General features: G+C 43.5%; 1 protein-coding gene across 5 annotated transcripts; it reads right to left on the minus strand.

Moving 5' to 3' along the window:
- On the minus strand, positions 1 to 27607 carry LOC124258222 (rho guanine nucleotide exchange factor 11-like). 5 transcript variants are annotated; one of them, XM_046692284.1, is made up of 17 exons: positions 27501 to 27607; positions 20489 to 20597; positions 19926 to 20110; positions 19082 to 19219; positions 18477 to 18556; positions 17988 to 18107; positions 17198 to 17315; positions 16709 to 16890; positions 13989 to 14217; positions 13205 to 13292; positions 12786 to 12893; positions 12189 to 12316; positions 11732 to 11805; positions 11443 to 11575; positions 5820 to 5923; positions 2941 to 3112; positions 1 to 1284 (listed from the first exon to the last, which is right to left on the minus strand). In XM_046692284.1, exons 2-17 carry the CDS (start codon positions 20554 to 20556, stop codon positions 779 to 781), a joined length of 2433 nt encoding a protein of 810 aa, XP_046548240.1. In that variant the 5' UTR covers positions 20557 to 20597; positions 27501 to 27607; the 3' UTR covers positions 1 to 778. The 5 variants fall into 5 exon arrangements, with proteins under 5 accessions (XP_046548240.1, XP_046548239.1, XP_046548242.1 ...); XM_046692283.1 differs by lacking the exon at positions 27501 to 27607 and adding an exon at positions 26677 to 27290; XM_046692286.1 differs by lacking the exon at positions 27501 to 27607 and adding an exon at positions 26677 to 27284 and having other exon boundaries at positions 16709 to 16887.

Genomic DNA, 27607 nt, shown 5'->3' on the forward strand with positions numbered 1-27607 from the left:
TCATAGAGAAAAGGATTTTAATGACAATTCTTCATTAAAGACTTTCACCAGACAACATGTAACCACATAAACGTGTTTCTGGGAAGGTAATATAGTATGCTGGACTACCAAATTGCCAGAGCCTAGCCTCCGTTTCATTTTCGAGGGGAGACCGAGGCAATGAAGGGCCTAGGCCTTTACCATGCTGTGATGTGGACAAGCCAGGTATTATATCCTGGAAGCCGATCAAAGGGTCCTGACTTACATCTGGGGTGCTCCTCTGCAAAATGAAGTTCGGAGCCGCCGACACTATCATGTTTTATAACAGAGGTACGACACCAAGGAAAAGGGTAAAAAATATCAAACAATTAAACAATTCCCAACAGACAATAGTGATTATATTCTGTTTGGTGGCATAAAAAAATTCCAACCATGCTTGCAGTAAACAGTAAACAATAGTGTGAAAAGGACAACATATTAGAGTTTGAAATAAAAGGACAGAATTCATTGTTTATTTCGTGCAGCGTACAGGTGCACTTGGTAAATAATAGTGATAATTTGCCGAAATGAAAGGTACAATAGTGTCTACAGGCAAGTATAACAGAAAAGTGTATAGTCCATGATCTCTTTCCTCACAGTGAGCATTCCATCAACCTTTCTGGAACGTGTTATCGATGTAATATGTTCGGTATTTTAGTTGTTCATAAAAAGTGGTCATAAAACTTGAAATATTTCAAACTAGAGAAACAAACAAATGACATCAGTGTAACAATTGCGGGAACAAACGCCTGTCAGATCATCACAATCGGAAGTCCGGGTAAAACCGTGTGAGATCCCCCGACGTCTCGTCTGAAGACGCCTTGGTGTCATTGTTCTCACTGTTGGGTATCGTCTTGGTTTGTTCCTCGACCACCAGGTCTTCAGCATATACACCTCCTGGCAACACAACACCTTCCAGTGTCTGGACGGAGTCTGTGTCTGTGTCTCCAAGGTCCTCTAGACTGATGGCATATGTGGAGCTACTGGGCATGGAACAGGAACTCTCCATCGTTAAATCGCCAAGAGAATCAGTTGTTGAAACAACCTCTATGTTCGAGTTTACAGCACTGTCTTCCGTGTAGGTATCGTCAGGTCTGGGCAAACTCAACCCTTCACTGCGCGGAGTCATGTCATTAGATTCTTGCACAGGGTTGTCATGAAGGTCAGTTTCATTTTGAGTCTTGGTTCCGACGTTTTCCTGCTCCACTTGGCTAATCTGTTCCTGTTCTCGTTCCTGCTCTTCCTCGCTGTCTCCATCTGGTGCTTCTGAAACCACAAACATAAGTTTCACGCAGAGGCTGTGCGTATCTGTATATACACTGATGTGTGGCAGCTTCTGTAGACATTGCAGAGCAATGCGGTATTTGTAATACATTGTTTCTGTTAAGATTCAGTAGGGGGCAGTGGCAGTATTATAATAAGAATGGGGGACAGGTGCGAACTATCTTGACGCGCTATGTCTGATGTAGATAGAGCGGGGGTTCTGGACAAAATAACTCTCAAGGAATAATTAAAAGACAAGTCTAAACGCAAATGAAATCTGTAGTTTATTCATAGACGCAAACATGACCAAAATAGTCTTTTTGTAGTGCTGATAGTTATGGTAGTACGACGTTAACAAATGGGGTCACTTTCAAGACTTGGCATACATTCCTCAGGAAACCACATAAGCATCAATAACTGAGCACAATGTCAACATTGGGTGTAATCAGTGTTTAGAGGATGGTCATGGATATGTGGTACAACAAGCCTGTCTAGGAGGTCAGTCATGTGCCGTTGTCCATTCAGATTTTATCTGATCGTCACGAGGTCAAGTTTAAAGTCATGTGAGAGGCACCCCCACACCATGACTGAACCCCCGCCAAACGGTACCTGCTCCAAGATATTCCAAAGGGCATATGCAGTATTTCTGCGGCGCCAAACACGAGCTAGGCCATCAGTCATGAACAAAAGATATCAGTGGACCCTCCCCATCACCTCAAAAAGCTAGTCCGTCTGCTGTGCGCTCTGTGGATAACAACGGACGTCTAATAGATCGTCTGGCGCTATACACGGCCGAGTCTAGGTGATTTCGGGCCGTTTTGTTGGAAGAGCGATGTGATGCCACTCTGTTGTCACTCACTGTCAATTACTGGACATACACAGATGAAGTCTTGAGATTTTGAGAATGGCTGTTTCAACCCTTGGGGTGGTCACTCGTGGTCGACCTGAACACTGATGATCCTTAACGTCATTAGTTTGCTAATGTTCTCTGGCCAACAGGTCTATAGTCAGTGGACGCCAACCAACATCTCTTGCAGTAGCCTTTAGTGACATGCCACCATTCCGCATACCAATATCTTGCCATGTTTGAGCGGTTGTCAACTGACGAGGTTCCATATTTACTTCATCAACAACGAAATCATTTTGACCTTCAAGATTATCGAACTGTAAGAACACTGATATTTGCTTAATGACGGGCATAACGATGTATATCTAACATCAACGTATGGGGCGAGTATCATCAAAATAATGATACAAGTATTATCAACACTGTCTCTACTGCTATGATCACTGCTTTCATATTATACTTCTTTATGGTTTGTGCTGCGATTCTTTTTTGCACTACCATTATAATTCCTTTGTAGCTGTTTGTGGTAATTCGTGAGTTGATTTTAGAATACAATTGTTTATTGTATTTCTTTGTTGCTTGTTGGTTTTCATCATCGATGCTGATCGTACATCAATACTTTAGCTATTTCTAGGTGAGATCAACAATGGTAAATAACACGTGAAATACTTTCCACACGTGTCTTGTGTTGATGCTACCGATGTGATGCTACCTTGATGATGCACCGATGAATACAGCCACTCCCCGGATTTACATTTTACAGGCACCATGCATCGAAACAGTAATTGGTAACTGTCAAAGATGATGCTCACCATCTACAGGAGGTTGCTGTGTTGCATCTCTGTCGGCGGTGTCCACGTCGACCTCCGGGGATACGTCCTGTGTAGGTTGTGTCGAGTTACTGACGCTTTCCAGTTCCACATTCGTCTCACTTAACTGCCGTATTAGTCGCTTCTTCTCGTAGCTTTGATTTTGGAGAACGACCTGTATCAACACAATGTATATATCTGAGTCACCTGTATCAACACAATGTATATATCTGAGTCAGCTATATCAACACAATCTATATATCTGAGTCACCTATATCAACACAATGTATATATCTGAGTCACCTATATCAACACAATGTATATATCTGAGTCACCTGTATCAACACAATGTATATATCTGAGTCACCTGTATCAACACAATGTATATATCTGAGTCACCTGTATCAACACAATGTATATATCTGAGTCACCTATATCAACACAATGTATATATCTGAGTCACCTATATCAGCACAATGTATATATCTGAGTCACCTGTATCAACACAATGTATATATCCGAGTCACCTATATCAACACAATGTATATATCTGAGTCACCTATATCAGCACAATGTATATATCTGAGTCACCTATATCAGCACAATGTATATATCTGAGTCACCTATATCAACACAATGTATATATCTGAGTCACCTGTATCAACACTATGTATATATCTGAGTCCCCTATATCAGCAGAATGTATATATCTGAGTCACCTATATCAACACAATGTATATATCTGAGTCACCTGTATCAGCACAATGTATATATCTGTGTCACCTATATCAACACAATGTATATATCTGAGTCACCTATATCAACACAATGTATATATCTGAGTCACCTATATCAACACTATGTATATATCTGAGTCACCTATATCAACACAATGTATATATCTGAGTCACCTATATCAGCACAATGTATATATCTGAGTCACCTATATCAACACAATGTATATATCTGAGTCACCTATATCAACACAATGTATATATCTGAGTCACCTGTATCAACACAATGTATATATCTGAGTTACCTGTATCAACACAATGTATATATCTGAGTCACCTGTATCAACACAATGTATATATCTGAGTCACCTGTATCAACACAATGTATATATCTGAGTCACCTGTATCAACACAATGTATATATCTGAGTCACCTGTATCAACACAATGTATATATCTGAGTCACCTATATCAGCAGAATGTATATATCTGAGTCACCTGTATCAACACAGTGCATATATCTGAGTCACCTGTATCAACACAATGTATATATCTGAGTCACCTATATCAACACAGTGTATATATCTGAGTCACCTGTATCAGCACAATGTATATATCTGAGTCACCTATATCAGCACAATGTATATATCTGAGTCACCTGTATCAACACAATGTATATATCTGGGTCACCTATATCAAGACAATGTATATATCTGAATCACCTATATCAACACAATGTATATATCTGAGTCACCTATATCAACACAATGTATATATCTGAGTCACCTATATCAACACAATGTATATATCTGAGTCACCTGTATCAACACTATGTATATATCTGAGTCACCTATATCAGCAGAATGTATATATCTGAGTCACCTATATCAACACAATGTATATATCTGAGTCACCTGTATCAGCACAATGTATATATCTGTGTCACCTGTATCAACACAATGTATATATCTAAGTCACCTATATCAACACAATGTATATATCTGAGTCACCTGTATCAACACTATGTATATATCTGAGTCACCTATATCAACACAATGTATATATCTGAGTCACCTATATCAGCACAATGTATATATCTGAGTCACCTATATCAACACAATGTATATATCTGAGTCACCTATATCAACACAATGTATATATCAGAGTCACCTGTATCAACACAATGTATATATCTGAGTTACCTGTATCAACACAATGTATATATCTGAGTCACCTGTATCAACACAATGTATATATCTGAGTGACCTGTATCAACACAATGTATATATCTGAGTCACCTGTATCAACACAATGTATATATCTGAGTCACCTATATCAGCAGAATGTATACATCTGAGTCACCTGTATCAACACAGTGTATATATCTGAGTCACCTGTATCAACACAATGTATATATCTGAGTCACCTATATCAACACAGTGTATATATCTGAGTCACCTATATCGAGACAATGTATATATCTGAGTCACCTGTATCAACACAATGTATATATCTGAGTCACCTATATCAACACAGTGTATATATCTGAGTCACCTATATCGAGACAATGTATATATCTGAGTCACCTATATCAACACAATGTATATATCTGAGTCACCTATATCGAGACAATGTATATATCTGAGTCACCTATATCAACACAATGTATATATCTGAGTCACCTATATCAACACAATGTATATATCTGAGTCACCTGTATCAACACAATGTATATATCTGAGTCACCTATATCAACACAATGTATATATCTGAGTCACCTATATCAACACAATGTATATATCTGAGTCACCTATATCAACACAATGTATATATCTGAGTCACCTGTATCAACACAGTTTATATATCTGAGTCACCTGTACCGCCATACAGAACACAGTGTCAGGCAGGAAGTATGTCGGCAGTATTAGGGAGAGTGTGATGAATGAGGAAGACACAGCGTGTGTTGTGGAGACTGTGATCGGGACATGAGGTGCGGACATTGGTGGTCGGGCTACAGAGAGTGAGAGAGAATGTGTAACGAGTGGTAAGAACGATTAGTGAGGGTAGTCCGGAGATTGAGCTTAGGGATAGAATGAGTGTGAGAATGTGTGAGAACAGCCTGACCTGGTTAAACATACAGGATACGTACCTGCAAGTTGTTGATACACTGATTCATCTTTGACGTCACTTCCAGTAGTTGTTTTAGGGGAATAGGGAGAGTAACCTTCTGCTGTCCGGTGCTCGTGGACAGTGCTGTAACACAGGGCAACGTTTTAATAACACACCACGCACATACAACATAACACTGTCACACCACGCACACACAATATAACACTGTCACAACACACCACGCACATACAACATAACACTGTCACAACACACCACGCACATACAGCATAACACTGTCACAACACACCACGCACATACAACATAACACTGTCACAACACACCACGCACATACAACACAACACTGTCAACACACACACAACATAACACTGTCACAACACACCACGCACATAACACTGTCACAACACACCACGCACATACAACATAACACTGTCACAACACACCACGCACATACAACATAACACTGTCACAACACACCACGCACATACAACATAACACTGTCACAACACACCACGCACATACAACATAACACTGTCACAACACACCACGCACACACAACATAACACTGTCACAACACACCACGCACATACAACATAACACTGTCACAACACACCACGCACATACAACATAACACTGTCACAACACACCACGCACATACAACATAACACTGTCACAACACACCACGCACATACAACATAACACTGTCACAACACACCACGCACATACAACATAACACTGTCACAACACACCACGCATACAACATAACACTGTAACACTGTCACAACACACCACACCACACTGTCACAACATACAACATAACACTGTCACAACACACCACGCACATACAACATAACACTGTCACAACACACCACGCACATACAACATAACACTGTCACAACACACCACGCACATACAACATAACACTGTCACAACACACCAACACAACACGCCCACACAATATAACACCGTCACAACACACCACGCACACACAATATAACACTGTCACACCACGCAGACGAAACATACCACTGTTACACCACGCAACACAACATAATCCTGTCACAAGACACCACGCACATACAACATAACACTGTCACAACACACCACGCAACACAACATAATCCTATCACAAGACATCACGCACATACAACATAACACTGTCACAACACACCACGCACATACAACATAACACTGTCACAACACACCACGCAACACAACATAATCCTGTCACAAGACATCACGCACATACAACATAACACTGTCACAACACACCACGCACATACAACATAACACTGTCACAACACACCACGCACATACAACATAACACTGTCACAACACACCACGCACATACAACATAACACTGTCACAACACACAACACACATACAACATAACACTGTCACAACACACCACGCACATACAGGATAACACTGTCACAACACACCACGCAACACATACAACATAACACTGTCACAACACACCACGCACATACAACATAACACTGTCACACCACACCACGCACATACAACATAACACTGTCTGTCACACACAACGCACGCACATACAACATAACACTGTCACAACACACCACGCACATACAACATAACACTGTCACAACACACCACGCACATACAACATAACACTGTCACAACACACCAACGCACATACAACATAACACTGTCACAACACACCACGCACATACAACATAACACTGTCACAACACACCACGCACATACAACATAACACTGTCACAACACACCACGCACATACAACATAACACTGTCACAACACACCACGCACACACATACAACATAACACTGTCACAACACACCACGCACATACAACATAACACTGTCACAACACACCACGCACACACAACATAACACTGTCACACCACACCACGCACACACAACATAACACTGTCACAACACACCACGCACATACAGGATAACACTGTCACAACACACCATGCACACACAACATAACACTGTCACAACACACCACGCACATACACCATAACACTGTCACAACACACCATGCACATACAACATAACACTGTCACAACACACCACGCACACACAACATAACACTGTCACACCACACCACGCACACACAACATAACACTGTCACACCACACCACGCACACACAACATAACACTGTCACAACACACCACGCACACACAACATAACACTGTCACACCACACCACGCACACACAACAACATAACACTGTCACAACACACCACGCACACACAACATAACACTGTCACAACACACCACGCATAATCAATACAACATAACACTGTCACAACACACCACGCACATAATAATACCAACATAACACTGTCACAACACACCACGCACATACAGGATAACACTGTCACAACACACCATGCACATACACAACATAACACTGTCACAACACACCACGCACATACACCATAACACTGTCACACCACACCACGCACACACAACATAACACTGTCACACCACACCACGCACATAACATACAACATAACACTGTCACAACACACCACGCCACGCACATACAGGATAACACTGTCACAACACACCACGCACACACAAATATAACACTGTCACACCACACCATGCATACACACAACATAACACTGTCACAACACACCACGCACACACAACATAACACTGTCACAACACACAACACACATACAGCATAACACTGTCACAACACACCACGCACACACAACATAACACTGTCACAACACACCACGCACATACAACATAACACTGTCACAACACACCATGCACATACAACATAACACTGTCACAAACACAACACACACATAACATAACACTGTCACAACACACCACGCACATACAGCATAACACTGTCACAACACACCACGCACACACAACATAACACTGTCACAACACACCACGCACATGCAACATAACACTGTCACAACACACCATGCACATACAACATAACACTGTCACAACACACCACGCACATACAACATAACACTGTCACAACACACCACGCACATACAACATAACACTGTCACAACACACCACGCACATACAACATAACACTGTCACAACACACCACGCACATACAACACAACATAACACTGTCACAACACACCATGCACAACATAATAACACTGTCACAACACACCACGCACACACAACATAACACTGTCACAAACACATCACGCACATACAACATAACACTGTCACAACACACGCACGCACATACAACATAACACTGTCACAACACACCACGCACATACAACATAACACTGTCACAACACACAACACACATACAACATAACACTGTCACAACACACCACGCACATACAGGATAACACTGTCACAACACACCATGCACACACAACATAACACTGTCACAACACACCACGCACACACAACATAACACTGTCACACCACACCACGCACATACAACATAACACTGTCACAACACACAACACACACATACAGGATAACACTGTCACAACACACCACGCACACACAACATAACACTGTCACACCACACCACGCACACACAACATAACACTGTCACAACACACCACGCACATACAGGATAACACTGTCACAACACACCACGCACACAACATAACACTGTCACAACACACCACGCACATACACCATAACACTGTCACAACCACACCACGCACATACAACATAACACTGTCACAACACACCACGCACACACAACATAACACTGTCACAACACACCACGCACACACAACATAACACTGTCGTCACACCACACACACGCACATACAACATAACACTGTCACAACACACCACGCACATACAGGATAACACTGTCACAACACACCATGCACACACATAACATAACACTGTCACAACACACCACGCACATACACCATAACACTGTCACAACACACCATGCACATACAACATAACACTGTCACAACACACCACGCACACACAACATAACACTGTCACACCACACCACGCACATATACAACATAACACTGTCACAACACACCACGCACATACAACATAACACTGTCACAACACACCACGCACACATACAACATAACACTGTCACACCACACCACGCACACACAACATAACACTGTCACACCACACCACGCACACACAACATAACACTGTCACAACACACCACGCACACACAACATAACACTGTCACACCACACCACGCACATACAACATAACACTGTCACAACACACCACGCACATACAGGATAACACTGTCACAACACACCATGCACACACAACATAACACTGTCACAACACACCACGCACATACACCATAACACTGTCACACCACACCACGCACATACAACATAACACTGTCACACCACACCACGCACATACAACATAACACTGTCACAACACACCACGCACATACAGGATAACACTGTCACAACACACCACGCACACACAACATAACACTGTCACACCACACCATGCACACACAACATAACACTGTCACAACACACCACGCACACACAACATAACACTGTCACAACACACAACACACATACAGCATAACACTGTCACAACACACCACGCACACACAACATAACACTGTCACAACACACCACGCACATACAACATAACACTGTCACAACACACCATGCACATACAACATAACACTGTCACAACACACAACACACACACAACATAACACTGTCACAACACACCACGCACATACAGCATAACACTGTCACAACACACCACGCACACACAACATAACACTGTCACAACACACCACGCACATGCAACATAACACTGTCACAACACACCATGCACACACAACATAACACTGTCACAACACACCACGCACATACAACATAACACTGTCACAACACACCACGCACACACAACATAACACTGTCACAACACACCACGCACATACAACATAACACTGTCACAACACACCACGCACATACAACATAACACTGTCACACCACACCATGCACACACAACATAACACTGTCACAACACACCACGCACACACAACATAACACTGTCACAACACACAACACACATACAGCATAACACTGTCACAACACACCACGCACATACAACATAACACTGTCACAACACACCACGCACATACAACATAACACTGTCACAACACACCACGCACATACAACATAACACTGTCACAACACACCACGCACATACAACATAACACTGTCACAACACACCACGCACACACAACATAACACTGTCACAACACACCACGCACACACAACATAACACTGTCACAACACACCACGCACACACAACATAACACTGTCACAACACACCACGCACATACAACATAATACTGTCACACCACACCACGCACATACAGTATAACACTGTCACAACATATATTATGTTCTTCTTTGCTTATGCTCAGCTCTTTTGAATACTCTTTTGTTATATTAGATATATTTAATACAAGTTGACCGTACACCTTTATACGTATGTATGATCCCAAGAATCTCTATATACTTAGTTTGATAGATTAACAGGATCTATGAATCAGGAGGAAATAGATGCGAATAAAAGATAACTTCCAAGCCATTCGAGCTTATCAAACTGAAATATCTAAGATCACCCATGGCTTATAGGCAGTAAAGAATGTTAGGTTAACATACACTGAGATGTGTCTGGAGCAGATAAACCCTTCGAGTCTATCACAAGCTGCGTCAGTTGAGTATTTATTTCTTCTGCTTGTTTTATCAGACCAATGCTGCTATGGTGGTCGTCATGGTCACCGCTCGTCACAACCTGATAACAACAAACATCCATGCTCGAACATTACAACTTCTATCTCACTAATGAAATAGCCAAGTTAATCTTGAAGAAACAAACCACAAAACAATATTCATATGCTTCTATTTATGTACTCTCAGAAAGCTCACGAGCGTCATCAAAACATCATACCTTAATGCCTGCTAATATGCTCTTCCGTTCTTCCAATGAAGCCTTCAAAGCTTGATCATTCCTCTTCAGTTTCTCTGTCAACACAAAATAGATAGCGTCCATTGAAACAGTTAGTGAATATTATGGTTGTGGAGACAGACATGCGTTTAACTCATTATACACGTGTAGGGTTTAGGGCCAAAATAATTATGTCAGTAATCATGTATGTAATGAATCTCAGATCGCGTGTTTTGTTCCAATGCATAATGCAATCCTTCCCGCTGAATGTACACTTCGACGTTGTAAACACAGGTCCAGATGATGGCATTTTGTGCAAATAATGTTCGTAAAAACATGGTCGTGTTCAGGTGTAGCTTCCTGTCCCATCAAGGTCCATCCTCCCTCAGGCTACAATGGTCTAACCCTGACTGTACTCTGGCCATCATACCATGAGATGTTAGTGGAGGGAGGCACCTACCTATTGGGGTGAGGACCTGTTCTGCCTGCCCCACTACAGGATCTGATATGTAAACTTCATGTGCCTGAATCAGTGAATCAGCTGTCTCCAAGCCGATCTGCATCAGTTTGTGTGGTGGGGATGTAGGACTGGAACAAAGTAATAGTAAACAATACTTACTGTTTATTATGTATATTACACAAAGGGTTGGTAAAAAAACCCAGTGTCATTTTAAGGCATTTAGAAACCACCCAGCATGAAGGGTAATTATCAAATCGAATTGTTATGGAAACCATTGATGTGAGAGAGAGTGAGTGAGTGAGTGAATAAGTGAGTTTAGTTTTACGCCGCACTCAGCAATATTCCAGCTATATAGCGGAAGTATGTAAATAATCGAGTCAGGACCAGACAATCCAGTCATCAACACAATGAGCATCGATCTACGCCATTGGGATACCATGACATGTGTCAACCAAGTCAGCGAGCCTGACCACCCGATTAGCCGCCTCTTACGACAAGCATGGTTTACTGAAGATCAATTCTTACCTGGATCTTCACGGGTAATATATCATAGTTAGTTAATAATGGTATTCGGCCGTTATCTGAAAAATGAATTACTTTGATTTGCTTGGATTTGTCTGTGAGGGTTCTGCACTAGGGTCCTTGGTTCCATGGGGTGGCGTTGATACTGGGCAAGTTACAGACCGATTGAGATATTTTACCCATCTGAAACAGTGTACAGAAACCTATACCCATCTGAAACAATGAACAGAAATCTATATCCATCTGAAACAGTGTACAGAATAACAATCTCATCTGAAACATTGCCTCCTTCAACTGTTTCATTGATCATCCTAGAAAAACCACGTGTCCATCCGTAATGGGATAAGATACCCTTTGCTTGTTAATAGCATACACATTACTGTCGTGCCACAATGCCATGATGGCAAGGCTTCGTCAGTGGCCTTCAGCACCTACTTCGTTACCTAGTGTGCGGACCAGCAGCGCTTCACATACACTGGTGACTCAGTACTTGCCTGTCTCTCTCCAACTGGGACTGAGCCACGAACCGGTACATCTCCGGCTTGTACGCTTGGCTGTTTATCACCATGAATGCTTTCTTATCTGAAATCAATGTGTAAGGAATAGTAATACATGCTAGGGCAGTTTAGCCTTGGTTACATAATGGATTTGAATACACATATCGCAATAATTCTAATGTTTTCTTGCTATTTAATTAATATTTAATTTAATGTATCTTTGCTCCGAATTGCTGAAACTGACTTTAGTTTTGCAGCATGCCCAACTGGCAAAAGATGTCTTCACATACACACACGCACGCACACACACATATGCATATGCACGCACCAACATGAACATCTGAATCAACAACGGTATCAGTTGGCTACTGACAACTACCATATCAACATGCATAAACACTTACCAACCACTTAGTAACCACACCAACTATCTACTATTCTATGTCATATCCTATGTCACTATCCATAGGCAATAATGACAGCACAAATGCTGACTACAATGACCGTACCAATCCAGCTTTTCGCCATTTAAACCCACATCCATATCCAAGTCAAGAACAACAAATCAACATTACCATCACAAACAGCAACATTATCAACCAAGTACATGCACCAACATTCGTATCTATATCTCTGCAAATAAGCAGTCATCCACGGAAAGTCCACTCTTATCCACATGCAACAGGTGCGCCCATAGCCACACACCACAGCACAGTCTTCTAGACAAACTTCTTTCCAAGTTTATGTCATGCCCCTCGCAACAACCTGATCTCCCACGCACCTGCTGCATCTTCTCTGGCCATCAGCTTCTGTCGCTGGAGAAGAGGGCTTTTGCTTTTGTAGGTTTCTTTATCGTTAAAGTGACACAGGACCAGTTTATCATCCTGCTTCTGTAACAGCACCATTATGTTCTCCAGCAGCACCACATGCACATCCATCGTCCGATGTGACCGCAACTTCATGGACAACACTCCGTCATACACAAGGGTGTTTCGCTTTGGGTCCAGATCCTGTAACATGAACACATGAGTAGCATTATGTTACGATGTGGAGATGTTTGAGCATCCGAGACATTGGGCTGAGATCATTGATAATAAAAGACTGAAAGCGGCTGTATGACGTGAAAGCATTCCAGATGTCAGAGAAGTAAACGTGTTAACAAGCACTTACAGAATTGTATACAGACACCATGTTAAGTCAAAGGTATCATTGGTCAACTTCAGTCCGATCATTAACATTTAATGCGAATATTAGTGACATTAATATAGTAATAATACAGGTAAGTAGCAGAATCCAGCTCATTCTTCATTAAAACCTGCACATTTGCCTACCCAGACTGTACCTACTCTGACTTCCGTATACAGATAGCTGTTTGATGTGCTGTACCTACTCTGACTTCCGTATACAGATAGCTGTTTGATGTGCTGTACCTACACTGACTTCCGTATACAGATAGCTGTTTGGTGTGCTGTACCTACTCAGACTTCCGTATACAGATAGCTGTTTGATGTGCTCTGCCTACTCTGACTTCCGTATACAGATAGCTGTTTGATGTGTTGTACCTACACTGACTTCGGTAAATAGATAGCTGTTTGATGTGCTGTACCTACACTGACTTCCGTATACAGATTGCTGTTTGATGTGCTGTGCCTACTCTGACTTCCGTATACAGATAGCTGTTTGATGTGTTGTACCTACTCTGACTTTCGTATACAGATAGCTGTTTGATGTGCTGTACCTACACTGACTTCCGTATACAGATTGCTGTTTTATGTGCTGTACCTTCACTGACTTCCGTATACAGATAGCTGTTTGGTGTGCTGTGCCTACTCTGACTTCCGTATACAGATAGCTGTTTGATGTGCTGTACCTACTCTGACTTCCATATACAGATAGCTGTTTGATGTGCTGTACCTACTCTGACTTCCGTATACAGATAGCTGTTTGATGTGCTGTACCTACACTGACTTCCGTATACAGATAGCTGTTTGGTGTGCTGTGCCTACTCTGACTTCCGTATACAGATAACTGTTTGATGTGCTGTGCCTACTCTGACTTCCATATACAGATAGCTGTTTGATGTGCTTTACCTACCCTGACTTCCGTATACAGATAGCTGTTTGATGTGCTGTACCTACACTGACTTCCGTATACAGATAGCTGTTTGATGTGCTGTACCTACCCTGACTTCCGTATACAGATAGCTGTTTGATGTGCTGTACTTACCCTGACTTCCGTATACAGATAGCTGTTTGATGTGCTGTACCTACCCTGACTTCCGTATACAGATAGCTGTTTGATGTGCTGTACCTACTCTGACTTCCGTACACAGATAGCTGTTTGATGTGCTGTACCTACCCTGACTTCCGTATACAGATAGCTGTTTGATGTGCTGTACCTACCCTGACTTCCGTATACAGATAGCTGTTTGATGTGCTGTACCTACACTGACTTCCGTATACAGATAGCTGTTTGGTGTGCTGTACCTACTCAGACTTCCGTATACAGATAGCTGTTTGATGTGCTCTGCCTACTCTGACTTCCGTATACAGATAGCTGTTTGATGTGTTGTACCTACACTGACTTCGGTAAATAGATAGCTGTTTGATGTGCTGTACCTACACTGACTTCCGTATACAGATTGCTGTTTGATGTGCTGTGCCTACTCTGACTTCCGTATACAGATAGCTGTTTGATGTGTTGTACCTACTCTGACTTTCGTATACAGATAGCTGTTTGATGTGCTGTACCTACACTGACTTCCGTATACAGATTGCTGTTTTATGTGCTGTACCTTCACTGACTTCCGTATACAGATAGCTGTTTGTGTGCTGTGCCTACTCTGACTTCCGTATACAGATAGCTGTTTGATGTGCTGTACCTACTCTGACTTCCATATACAGATAGCTGTTTGATGTGCTGTACCTACTCTGACTTCCGTATACAGATAGCTGTTTGATGTGCTGTACCTACACTGACTTCCGTATACAGATAGCTGTTTGGTGTGCTGTGCCTACTCTGACTTCCGTATACAGATAACTGTTTGATGTGCTGTGCCTACTCTGACTTCCATATACAGATAGCTGTTTGATGTGCTTTACCTACCCTGACTTCCGTATACAGATAGCTGTTTGATGTGCTGTACCTACACTGACTTCCGTATACAGATAGCTGTTTGATGTGCTGTACCTACCCTGACTTCCGTATACAGATAGCTGTTTGATGTGCTGTACTTACCCTGACTTCCGTATACAGATAGCTGTTTGATGTGCTGTACCTACCCTGACTTCCGTATACAGATAGCTGTTTGATGTGCTGTACCTACTCTGACTTCCGTACACAGATAGCTGTTTGATGTGCTGTACCTACCCTGACTTCCGTATACAGATAGCTGTTTGATGTGCTGTACCTACCCTGACTTCCGTATACAGATAGCTGTTTGATGTGCTGTACCTACTCTGACTTCCGTATACAGATAGCTGTTTGATGTGCTGTGCTTACCCTGACTTCCGCATACAGATAGCTTTTTGGCGAGTTGTCTATTGACGACTTGTCCAACATTTCCAGTATATCTGACAACCTGTAGTAGTTGTCATATTCCAGCTCAGTTTGCTTCACAAATGCTTCAACGTTTCGGCTTTCTTGAAGAGCTTTTTCGAGATGACGGAGTTCTTCGGAATCTGCTGAAGAAATGTTTTGTTGTATCGAACGATTTACTCACTCACTCCGATCCGAGGAGGGACTAAAACCACAAATGGGAAAATCATGTGATTTTGACGTCTATCTGTCTTCACCCATGAGGAAGACATGCAAATTATGGTGGTAGTTTCGAACAAGGGATCTTATAAAACGATTCACTTAATTCTGTGTGTTTTGGTCAAATAATTATCGGTATGCTTCCTAACTTTCTCATAACATGGAGAAAGCGTGCTACAACATATAAACATAGAGTACGACGATAACTGTAGAAATAGGTTATTCAGCCCATACCGTCAGTATATTTGATGATGTCCTCAATAAACACTGGGTATTGTGCCAAACGCTGCATCTGAGCTGACACCATGTCTTTCAGTTTCATGTGTCGACATATAGGACTGCTTTCTGATTTCTGAAACACAGTAGAAGAGTTTAAAGTGAGTGAGTGAGTTTAGTTTTACGTCGCTTTTGGCAATGTTCCAGCAATATCACGGCGGGGGACATCAGAAATGGGTTTCACATATTGTACCCATGTCGGGAATCGAACCCGGGTTCTCGGCGTGAGGAACGAAAGCTTAACCACTAGGCTACCCCACCGCCCCAGAAGAGTTTAAAGTAAACGTGCAGGCACTGAACAACCAATTCAAACGAAGCGGCAGATTGCATCTTTACAGGAAGAAACAAAAAACACATCTAGTATCTTAATACGTGCAATTGACAAATGCTGCATAAAAACAAGGAAATATAAGCTTATTTCTGTTAAAGAAACATATAATATTAGAGCGACCAATGATCACTTTGTGAATCACAGCAGCACGTGGTCTAACGCACCGACTGTATCCTGCAAGCAACACTTCAGTATCTCTCGCATACTGTTAAACAACTGTGTACTTACTACCTGGGAATTGAAAGAAAAACAATTTAAATACATATGTTGTTCCACACCAACAGATCTCATTGATGTGTAAAGAGTTCTTTGATGGGCATTTTAGTTGCGTCGCCTTTCACAGAATAAGAAGTTGTATATCCATAAAATTATCATCATTCTTCGTGTAAAGAGTTGTTTGTTAATCTATAGACATACACTGATAAGTTGTGTAAGGTGTGGATCTTTACATTTCTTCACATCCCGAAGTGTTTGACTCTGCTTGCGACAATACTCAGCACTCGCTCCTCTGTACTGCCTCCCCCTGTCGCCGTCAAACTGAAGCAGAAACAACACCATGTTTAGTGTAGAAGGAAGTTGGCTTTGACACTACATGGTTTTATTACCGGGTATTTACTTAACGTGGATGAACATTTAAATCTCGAGAAACCCGCAGCCATTGTTACAACAGTATCAGGGTGCATCATGGGTTAAAGGGACACCCATGCCCTTTGTGACGTCATCAGTGCGTGGTTATGTGCCGCCATTCATCAGTATGAATACACGTTGATCACAATGTCAAAAAGATGGTAAAGAATACTCTTGAAACTGAGATACACTGAATACACACACCAGACAACATCAGTAGCTTACTGTACGAGCAGCTGAGGAAGGTGTCCTCCTAATGTTTCTACAACTGGTACTTACCAAGGACAGAAAGACGCCCGCCACCTGCTGTATAATGAGGGAGTCATCTCGTGCCGCCTGCAGCTGTTTGTTAAACTCCCCTGGTCACATCACACGACATAGGTTTAATAACATTTTAAACATTTTAACATATTAGTTTGATGTTTTACGCAGCACACAGCAATATTTCTGATACATCCTTGAATATGTCTTATCTGTCTCTTGAAGGAGGTGACTTACTAAGTGGGTTTGTGGGCAAAGATTACAGTATGCTCTGTGAATTTGTTGACCACTATAATTGTATTCATATTGCCAAACCTTAATTCTAGAACCATTTGACTAACAAAACTAATGTAATTACATAAGGCAATCTTAAAGCTTTGAATGTTGAAATATATATTATTAACATTTTCGATTCTCTCGGCTCTAAAACCATATCATGTAATGAAGCTCAGGACATAGGGATCTTAGCTCTATGACTGTAGCTGAGCAAGGTCTGGCTTCAGTGTTGCACTAACTGACTGTTATCAAGCCAATGTGAGACATTTCAATTCTCTAGGAACTCACGCTATAGTGTCACCTGATGTGTGAATGTATGAACTAAACTGGTAGGCTGTGGAACTCACTGTGAAAACTCAATATCTGTTCCAACTCCGGAAACAAGTGATGTGCCACCTGTTGATAGTCAGACAGAAGGGGCTTGAGGAACATCTCTTCCAGAACCCTTAGTACTCGCACGTGGAGTCTCTCTGTGTGCAGCAGCTCTGGAATGTGTACAGCCACCAAACAGTTTACATGAATATGAAAACAAGAATCTGTAGAGCGTCCCTTTGAAGCTATATTCTGACCTATGGAGAACCATTCAACAGGCCGAATGTCTGGGCTTTCATCTGAAGGATTTCACCTGAGACACGAACCTTGATAATTCTTGTGTGTGTCTGATTGTGAGGAGAATTGTTCTTTCAACAGTAGCCCGATCGCGTTTTCCCCAGAACAAGAACATATATGAATGTCTGAATATTGTTTTACATCAACAATTTATCCAGCTTTGTTAGGGGGCCTGTATTCGTGTAAGTTCGATCATTGCCAACAGACCCGTGAAAGTCCGGGTTAGAATTGATCTTCAGTAACCCATGCTTGTTGTAAGAGGCGACTAACGTGATCGGGTGGTCAGGCTCGCTGACTGGGTTGACACATGTCATCGTATCCCAATTGCGTAGATCGATGTTCAGCTGTTGATCCCTGGATTGTCTGGTCCAGACTCGATTATTTACAGACCGCTGCCATATAGCTGGAATATTGCTGAGTGCGGCGTAAAACTAAACTCACTCACCCATTGCCAATTGTAATCGTGCCAGTTCGATCATTGCCAACAACACAAAGAGGCATAATTGTGCCATGGTGTTTAGATATGTATTCTCTCCATTGGTGTGTTATTAAAAGATGTTTATTGGTTGCCTGAGGTCTCACCATTCAGTTTTTCCTGGCGGTTCCGCTCCTGTTGTTTCAGCGCCAGGGCGCCTTTGGCTCCCAGTAGCTCCTTCAGCACAGGTAGACCTGGTTCCACATCCAGCTCCGGATCTGATGCCAGCATTGCATCATGTTCAGTCTCCACAGGGCTAGGTGGGGGGTCGGTGTTGTTACGTGGTTTCAACCTTAACAATACATGACATCACCATTACTATATTCCCAACCTTGTAAACTAACATTCAGTATGTGGCTGCTTGTTGCAGAATATACGCTTCTGTTTAGTCATGAAGCTTGCCATGTTTGCCATGTTAATGTAGACGGATATAAAGCTGGACTTATGCAACGTTTGTTTACAAACAATGAACGTTATGTTCAGGCTGTGATGTATTCTTTAAAGGAAAGCCAATCTCTTTGTAGTTTCCTGTTTGTGTGACGTGACTTTCCGATTAGTTTAAGCCTGCAAGCATCGCATTCACACTGGTACATTTACTTTGTATGTCTGGTTTTCTGTATTGTCATGTATTTTTACAGGGAGTACGAGATATCATCACAGATGGACTAACCGAGAAATGAAACTTGACGGGGAGAAGCTAAGTGATGGCCTGTGAGACTTCTTGCTGTGCTCCTCCATTTCAAGGTCACGAGTGACTGCTCACCTTGTGTAGCAAATATCTTGAAACAAAAATATGGTTTTGAAATTTTTAGCAAACAATATAACATCCTTTCACGCTAAAAAAAGAATTCACGATAAACGATAATAGTGTCTAGTTGGTATTCAGTATGTCGTCTGCGGGGAATGGGCTCGAATGACATCTTGTTGTGGGTATGTGCTATGTTCTCTTCAGCATCGTACAAACATATGGATGGTCAGTTATAGTGATAGTTAAAGTAATAGTCAGATGTAGAAACAGTCAGGTGTACAGTCCGTTTGGCTCATAAGCGGACCGATGAATTGCAATCTAACTCGAGAACTAATAAACATAACATGCTCAATGAAACGCTGATCATAATCAAAACATCATACCCACTCTGTGAGGTTTTTGCAGAATTTTTGTCCTAAAAATAATAAAGTTGTTTAACAAACTATCATTAAAATATTGACACAGTTCACTGTTTGTCAACTGTGGGTAGTGCCCCCACTCAGCGGATAACATGTCTTCATCGCGTGTAAGTGATGAGATGGGTAACCTGAGATCAGAGGACTCCCCTAGTCATGACTCTTACATTTGTCACAGTTACAGACCACTGCGGACATTTGTCGACACGTTTAACAGTTCGGCCAAATTCCACATTTCTTGTTGAGAGAACCTGAGTGAGTGAGTTTAGCTTTACGCCGCGTTTAGAAATATTCCAGCAATATCACGGCGGGGGACACCAGAAATGGGCTTCACTCATTGTACCCATGAGTAGAATCGAACCACTTCGGCGTGACGAGCGAACGCTTTAACAACTAGGCTATCCTACCGCCCCTTACTTGTCGAGATATATTTGAATATATACAGTCTTGTTGGCGTTATAAAAACAATACATGTTCAGCGTGTAACTTCCGGGTGTACATGTGTCTCATTCACATTGACTGTTCAGTGCGTTCTAGCATGTAGGCGAGTTCAGTCACATCGGCAAGGACACTAGACGTGATAGCAACATAAGTGTACAGACATCCTATAGATTTAAATTACATTTGTGACGTCATTCCATTGTCTGTTCGCTCAATTACTTTTCAGGAATGGAGGGATGTGTACCAGTTTCAAAATAAAACCTTCATTTTGTCATTTTGACATTTAATTTTGATAACAGAAATATTCCCAATACTTCGAAAGTAATTTAAGTAGGGTAATATCCTCGTAACTCTCCAATCCTTAAAAAGAATGTGCCTCGGCCCCATTATTTTTAAGGAATGGAGAGTTACTCGGACATTACCCTCGACGTCATCCTATAGATGTACTGACACTGCCCATGCACCCTATAGATGTACTGACCCTGTCCCCTGCATCCTATAGATGTACTGACCTTGTCCACTGCCCCCTATAGATGTACTGACACTGCCCCCCCATATCCCGGCCCGATATATGTACTGTCACTGACCCCCTGGATGTTCTGACACTGGTCCCTGGACCCCCTTGATGTACTGACACTGCCCCTACGGATGTACTGACCCTGTCCCCTGCATCTTATAGATGTACTGACACTGGTCCCTGGACCCCTAGATGTACTGACACTGCCCCTATAGATGTACTGACCCTGTCCCCTGCATCCTATAGATGTACTGACCCTGTCCCCTGCCCCCTATAGATGTACTGACACTGGTCCCTGCCCCCTATAGATGTACTGACACTGGTCCCTGGACCCCTACAGACACTGGTCCCGGCTCCATATAGATGTACTGACACTGCCCCTATAGATGTACTGACACTGGTCCCTGCCCCCTATTGATGTACTGACACTGTCCCTGCCCCATATAGATGTACTGACACTGTCCCTCCCCCTTATAGATGTACTGACACTGGTCCCTGCCCCCTATAGATGTACTGTCACTGGTCCCTGCCCCCTATAGATGTACTGACACTGGTCCCTGCCCCCTATAGATGTACTGACACCGGTCCCTGCCCCCTATAGATGTACTGACACTGGTCCCTGGACCCTATAGATGTACTGACACTGGTCCCTGGACCCTATAGATGTACTGACACTGGTCCCTGCCCCCTATAGATGTACTGACACTGGTCCCTGCCCCCTATAGATGTACTGACACTGGTCCCTGGACCCCTACAGACACTGGTCCCGGCTCCATATAGATGTACTGACACTGCCCCTATAGATGTACTGACACTGGTCCCTGCCCCCTATTGATGTACTGACACTGTCCCTGCCCCATATAGATGTACTGACACTGTCCCTCCCCCTTATAGATGTACTGACATGGGTCCCTGCCCCCTATAGATGTACTGACACTGGTCCCTGCCCCCTATAGATGTACTGACACTGGTCCCTGCCCCCTATTGATGTACTGACACTGGTCCCTGCCCCCTATAGATGTACTGACACTGGTCCCTGGACCCTATAGATGTACTGACACTGTCCCTCCCCCTTATAGATGTACTGACATTGGTCCCTGCCCCCTATAGATGTACTGACACTGGTCCCTGCCCCCTATTGATGTACTGACACTGGTCCCTGCCCCTATAGATGTACTGACACTGGTCCCTGCCCCTATTGATGTACTGACACTGGTCCCTGCCCCTATTGATGTACTGACACTGGTCCCTCCCCCTTATAGATGTACTGACACTGTCCCTCCCCTATAGATGTACTGACACTGTCCCTCCCCTATAGATGTACTGACACTGGTCCCTGCCCCTATTGATGTACTGACACTGTCCCTGCCCCCTATAGATGTACTGACACTATCCCTCCCCATTATAGATGTACTGACACTGGTCCCTGCCCCCTATAGATGTACTGACACTGGTCCCTGCCCCCTATAGATGTACTTACACTGGTCCCTGGACCCCCTTGATGTACTGACACTGGTCCCTGGACCCCCTTGATGTACTGACACTGCCCCTACGGATGTACTGACCCTGTCCCCTGCATCCTATAGATGTACTGACCCTGGCCCCTGGCCCCTATAGATGTACAGACACTGCCCCTATAGATGTACTGACACTGTCCCTCCCCCTATAGATGTACTGACACTGCCCCCTGCACCCTATAGATGTACTGACACTGGTCAATGCACCCTATAGATGTACTGACACTGGTCAATGCACCCTACGGATGTACTGACACTGTCCCTACACCCTATAGATGTACTGACACTGGTCCCTGCTCCCTACGGATGTACTGACACTGTCCCTGCACCCTACGGATGTACTGACACTGCCCCTACGGATGTACTGACACTGTCCCTGCCCCCTATTGATGTACTGACACTGTCCCTGCACCCTATAGATGTACTGACACTGTCCCTGCCCCCTCCGGATGTACTGACACTGTCCCTGTCTCTATAGATGTACTGACACTGTCCCTGCCCCCTATAGATGAACTGACCCTGTCCCCTATAGATGTACAGACACTGTCCCTGCCCCCTATAGATGTACTGACACTGCCCCTACGGATGTACAGACACTGTCCCTATAGATGTACTAACACTGCCCCCTGCACCCTATAGATGTACTAACACTGCCCCCTGCACCCCATAGATGTTCTGACACTGTCCCCTATAGATGTACAGACACTGTCCCTGCCCCCTATAGATGTACAGACACTGCCCCCTATAGATGTACTGATACAGCCCCCTGCACCCATTAGATGTACTAATACAGCCCCCTGCTCCTCATAGATGTACTGATACAGCCCCTGCACCCCATAGATGTACTGACACTGCCCCCTATAGATGTACTAATACGGCCCCCTGCACCTCATAGATGTACTGATACAGCCCCTGCACACCATAGATGTGCTGATACAGCCCCCTGCACCCTATAGATGTACTGATACAGCCCCCTGCACCTCATAGATGTACTGATACAGCCCCTGCACCCCATAGATGTACTGACACTGCCCCCTATAGATGTACTAATACAGCCCCCTGCACCTCATAGATGTACTGATACAGCCCTTGCACCCAATATATGTACTGATACAGCCCCCTGCACCCTATAGATGTACTGATACAGCCCCCTGCACCCTATAGATGTACTAATACAGCCCCTGCTCCTCATAGATGTACTGATACAGCCCCTGCACCCCATAGATGTACTGACTGACACTCCCCTGCCCCTATAGATGTACTAATACGGCCCCCTGCACCTCATATAGATGTACTGATACAGCCCCTGCACCCCATATGTGTGCTGATACAGCCCCCTGCACCCTATAGATGTACTGATACAGCCCCCTGCACCTCATAGATGTACTGATACAGCCCCTGCACCCCATAGATGTACTGACACTCGCCCCTATAGATGTACTAATACAGCCCCCTGCACCTCATAGATGTACTGATACAGCCCCCTGCACTTCATAGATGTACTGATACAGTCCCCTGCACCCCATAGATGTACTGATACAGCCCCCTGCACCCCATAGATGTACTGACACTGTCCCCTATAGATGTACAGACACTGCCCCTACGGATGTACTGACACTCTCCCTGCACCCTATAGATGTACTGACACTGTCCCTGCCCCCTACAGATGAACTGTCCCTGCCCCCTATAGATGTACTGACACTGTCCCTATAGATGTACTAATACAGCCCCCTGCACCTCATAGATGTACTGATACAGCCCCTGCACCCCATAGATGTACTGACACTGCCCCCTATAGATGTACTAATACAGCCCCCTGCACCTCATAGATGTACTGATACAGCCCCTGCACCCCATATATGTACTGATACAGCCCCCTGCACCTTATAGATGTACTGATACAGGCCCCTGCACCTCATAGATGTACTGACACAGCCCCCTGCACCCTCATAGATGTACTGATACAGCCCCTGCACCTCATAGATGTACTGATACAGTCCCCTGCACCCCATAGATGTACTGATACAGCCCCCTGCACCCCATAGATGTACTGATACAGCCCCTGCACCCTATAGATGTACTGATACAGCCCCCTGCATCCTATAGATGTACTGATACAGCTCCTGCATCCCATAGATGTACTGACACTCGTCCCTGCACCCCATATATGTACTGATACAGCTCCTGCATCCCATAGATGTACTGACACTCGTCCCTGCACCCTATAGATGTAGTGATACAGCCCCCTGCACCCCACAGATGTATTGATATAGCTCCCTGCACCCCATAGATGTACTGATACAGCCACCTGCACCCCATAGATGTACTGATACAGCCCCTTGCACCCCATAGATGTACTGGGTGACTATCAAAGTCGCTTGAAATCCGGCCAAGTGGATCAGCACTCTTGCCATCAACCGTATGCCTAGCCACTGACTGAACGTTGAAACATTCATTTTCAGTGTCTTTGCTCATTTCATCCATGATACAAGACGAAAAACGTAAAGCTAAATACTCGTGTAAACGTGGAATAACGTGTTGTTTACACTACTTTACCTGGCACACGGCTGAGTGTTTTGTCTGAGCTGTGATCCTGCCTCTATGTACGTAATATAAGTAGGATCAGAATCTAGACCCGTGCCTCGAGGGAAAGTTGGATCGGTGAAGGTGTGCCGTATGCGGATTGTGTGTGGGATTGTGGGTCTGAACTCAAGAGTGAGTGACAGATTAAGGATCCAGACAGTAATATTCCACCTGAATCTGGGCGATATTATATGACAACAGACTGGAACAGTCACACCAATTACAGAGGCATGATGACAAGCAATGCGAGGCTCTATGGTTGACCCCTACCACAATGTGAGATACCAGCAAGTCTCCATCCCGGAATCCCAACATTTTAACAAGGCCAGGTGAACTTGCCATGACTTTACCCGAGCCTTGGCCCTTATCAGCGAGGCCTACAGCAGGCGTCCCATAGCGGAACAACCACATGCACGACAACAGTATAGCCTGCTATTGAGGTCATATCTCAGCCGTCCTTTCAGGTTACCGATCAAATCATATAATCGTCTCCTCGACCCCGATCATGACTACATAACAGTTGAGAATGAGTTTCGACTCACTTGAAGCAGACAACCCGGTAAACTAACGTAATAAATCATTATGTCAATACCTAGCCCGTGTCAAGCCTATCTAGGCTGTATCTCACATACTTACTGTTACATTGCAGCCTGGATTTGTATCTCGAATCAACACGTTGACTGTGCAAGAGTATTCCACCAGCTACCCGATGTCACACCGACATGTGTACCTCGTTTGTGGGGCTTGATCCGTGACGTAATTGCTGTTTATATCAGCAAGAACAAGTAGGTTGTCAACAGAATTCAACATGCGCGACTCTAAATCTCCCAGCATGACGCTGTGAATGGGTAGGACGGGTGGCGACAGTCACATGATGTAAATTCAACACGTTAAGTGTCTAGCTATAAATCGTCGCCATGTTGACAGTTGTATATACACACAGTATGTGAACTAGAGTAGGTGTCGACCATTGTCCTATCAGCGTATGTTCACGGTGCTGTCGCAGTGGCCGGACGTGGTGTTACAGTGTGTGTGTGTCGGCGATAACAGGACCTTCCTTTCCTGTCAAACATCCTCACATTATTCAGTGTCTTTATGCAGTACTCTATGATTGGGAAACGCCTTTCACCTTTAACCTCCGGCAAATGTTTTGAAATTCTATAACTGTCCCTTCAACACAGTACATTTAGTTCACCCCAAACTGTTACTTCCTCGTACCAGCCGAAATGTCCTGGTGAACGGGAAAGAGATAGAAAGTCACATACAACAAACCTTATCTCCATGAGATAAGTGGGGCCAACAGTTCGGTCCAACAACAATGTCATGTGCTATTTAAAGCATAATATCTTGATTCTTATACCAAACTATTATTTCCTTATGACAGTGTGACGCCCATTTCTGGTGTCCCCTATCGTGATATTCCTAGAATGTTGCTAAAGGCGGCGTAAAACAATACTCACTCATTCGTTATCACAGGCAACAGACCTCTACCTCCGCGTCATACTTTCAGTCAGTTGGGAGATAAGGCTCACTGTATATTCACAGTCAAAGGTCTGGACGGTACAAA

This window comes from Haliotis rubra, unplaced genomic scaffold (genome assembly GCF_003918875.1).
Source record: "Haliotis rubra isolate DU_JTF1 unplaced genomic scaffold, ASM391887v1 Scf688, whole genome shotgun sequence".
In the NCBI taxonomy this organism is placed as follows: domain Eukaryota; kingdom Metazoa; phylum Mollusca; class Gastropoda; order Lepetellida; family Haliotidae; genus Haliotis; species Haliotis rubra.

Bases quoted from the DNA above. Each gene is read 5' to 3' on its own strand.
- LOC124258222 (XM_046692284.1), bottom strand. From the start codon at position 20,556: ATGGAGGAGCACAGCAAGAAGTCTCACAGGCCATCACTTAGCTTCTCC. The intron at 17,316-17,987 runs GTATGTCTATAG...ACTGTGTTTCAG, and splicing joins ACCTTACACAACTTATCAGT to AAATCAGAAAGCAGTCCTAT. The intron at 12,317-12,785 runs GTAATTCATTTT...ACTTTGTTCCAG, and splicing joins ACAAATCCAAGCAAATCAAA to TCCTACATCCCCACCACACA.